Raw genomic sequence first — 1,877 nt, 5'->3', positions numbered from 1 at the left:
AAATATATATGAGAAGAAAATATGGCTATGTATTTTAAGCATCAAAAAGGGTACCTAGCCTCCTAAAGAGACATGATCAAAGTGCGCGGAACAAAGACTTTTAAATGATGATCGGAAAATAAAGGCCCGATATCACTTAGAATGAATCCTGACCCCTCATCAAAGAGATCGGAGTTTAGATTATCCGAGCTAATGCTTAGAGATATTTTCTTAAAAAGCTGGTAAGTTGTTTTTTTATAAAAAAAACAAAATTACAAACTTTTATCTACTCGAAGAGATTAAAACTTGTATGGCCACAGTGCCACACAGAAGAGGAAAATATTATTTTGTGGAAAAACTGTTCACGTAAGTATGAAAATCTCAGGCATGCATGCATGCATGCATGCTTGAGCTAAAAAACAGAAGAAAACTTCTGTACAAACCCCACCATGCATCTCCGGCTTCCCGTGATTTTTTTTTTCTTTTGTTTTACATATACACTGTAGATTTCGTTCTCATTTTGCTTTCCATTCTACAACGAGGGAGTGAGGATGTTAAGGAGCGTCACTCTGGTGTTCACCAGACTTCTGAACACCCTCTCGCTCTTGCTCTCCAACACCTCGACGCACTCCTCCAACGCCTCCAACCTCTCCAATGCACCATCCTCCCACTCCCCCCAGTCCCTCTTCTTCAACGAGGAAGACGGCGACAGCGAAAGCTTCCTCAGCGGCGCCACCACCCAAGAATACGCCCTCGACGTCGACGCCACCGCGGCCGACGCGGCGGAGGAAACCGCCCCAATCCCCAAGAAAACAGCCGCCGAAGCCGTCGCCGTCGCCACCGCCACCTCCCTCATGATCCCCGCCATCTCCAGCTCCGCCGCCAACGCTGGCATCGGCGATCTGGACGCTTCCCGTATCGAGACCGCGAGCTTGGCGAGATCTCTCTCGATTCTTTTCTGGGACCGGAGGGCGGACGCGAGGCGGGCCTCGTCGCAGCGACGGATCGCGGTGTGGAGCTCGGACTGGGTTTGTCTGAGCGACATGAGGGCGGATCGGAAGGAGCCGTAGGAGTCCGCGAAGCGGAGGAAATCGTCAAGAAGGCGGTCGGTCCAGGGGGCGGAGGGGGAGCGGCGGAGGGGGTCCTGGGCCTGGGGGATCTGGAGGAGGTCGTCGAGGGAGGCGTGGAGGAGGTCGATCCGGGCGAGGCCGGCTGAGATCCAGGTCGGGGAGCCGGACTCCGGAGCCGGCAGGGACAGCCAGGCACGGAGGGCACGGATCTCGTCCTCGAGCTCGGCGATGGCCGGGTGGGATCGGCACGGGAGGCTTGTGGACCGGACGTGGCAGGCCTTCTCCAGCGGCGCCCGGCCTTTGGGGCCGGGGCTGCTAGGGTTCAGCCCTGGGACTGGGAGGGACATAGAACGGCGGAAGCCGGCGACCATTTCTTCTGCTTTGTGCGATAGGTACGCTATGCTCTCTTATTTCTTCTTTTTGTTGCTATTCCCGGCTATTGTGGATGGGAGAAGAGGGGAGAGGGAGCGGGGTTATAAAAGGAGGAGAGGATGGTGGAAAAACAGCTGGCTGGCGCGCACGAGCGGGGGTTGGGGGGGGAGAGGAGACTCGATCCGAGAATCAAGACAGCTGGCTGGGGGCAACGCAAGGAGGGGCCTGAGCACCTGGTTTCCCCTCCGGGAGGAGGGGGGACAACACGTGGGCCTAACACGTGGGGCCTGGACCGGGTTAAATGGTCCAGGTGCCGGTCTGGTCCGAGTCATATTAGGTGGGTGACTTTGGTTGGTCCGAGTCATGTCTTGACTGGAGTATCAGGTTGCTTAAGCTTAAAGTTTCAAACTACGCTCGAGTTAGGCGAGCGAGTCAAATTTTAAGCCTCTAAGCCTA

At 55.2% G+C, this 1,877-nt stretch overlaps 1 protein-coding gene across 1 annotated transcript; it reads right to left on the bottom strand.

Moving 5' to 3' along the window:
- Positions 1 to 511: 511 nt before the first annotated feature.
- Positions 512 to 1,420, bottom strand: LOC120107718. The gene has a single exon (XM_039121141.1). It carries the CDS (start codon positions 1,418 to 1,420, stop codon positions 512 to 514), a length of 909 nt encoding a protein of 302 aa, XP_038977069.1.
- Between the last annotated feature and the right edge of the window lie 457 nt (positions 1,421 to 1,877).

This window comes from Phoenix dactylifera, unplaced genomic scaffold (assembly GCF_009389715.1).
Source record: "Phoenix dactylifera cultivar Barhee BC4 unplaced genomic scaffold, palm_55x_up_171113_PBpolish2nd_filt_p 000980F, whole genome shotgun sequence".
Classification (NCBI taxonomy): Eukaryota; Viridiplantae; Streptophyta; class Magnoliopsida; order Arecales; family Arecaceae; genus Phoenix; species Phoenix dactylifera.
This window is presented reverse-complemented; position numbering and strand designations above follow the sequence as displayed.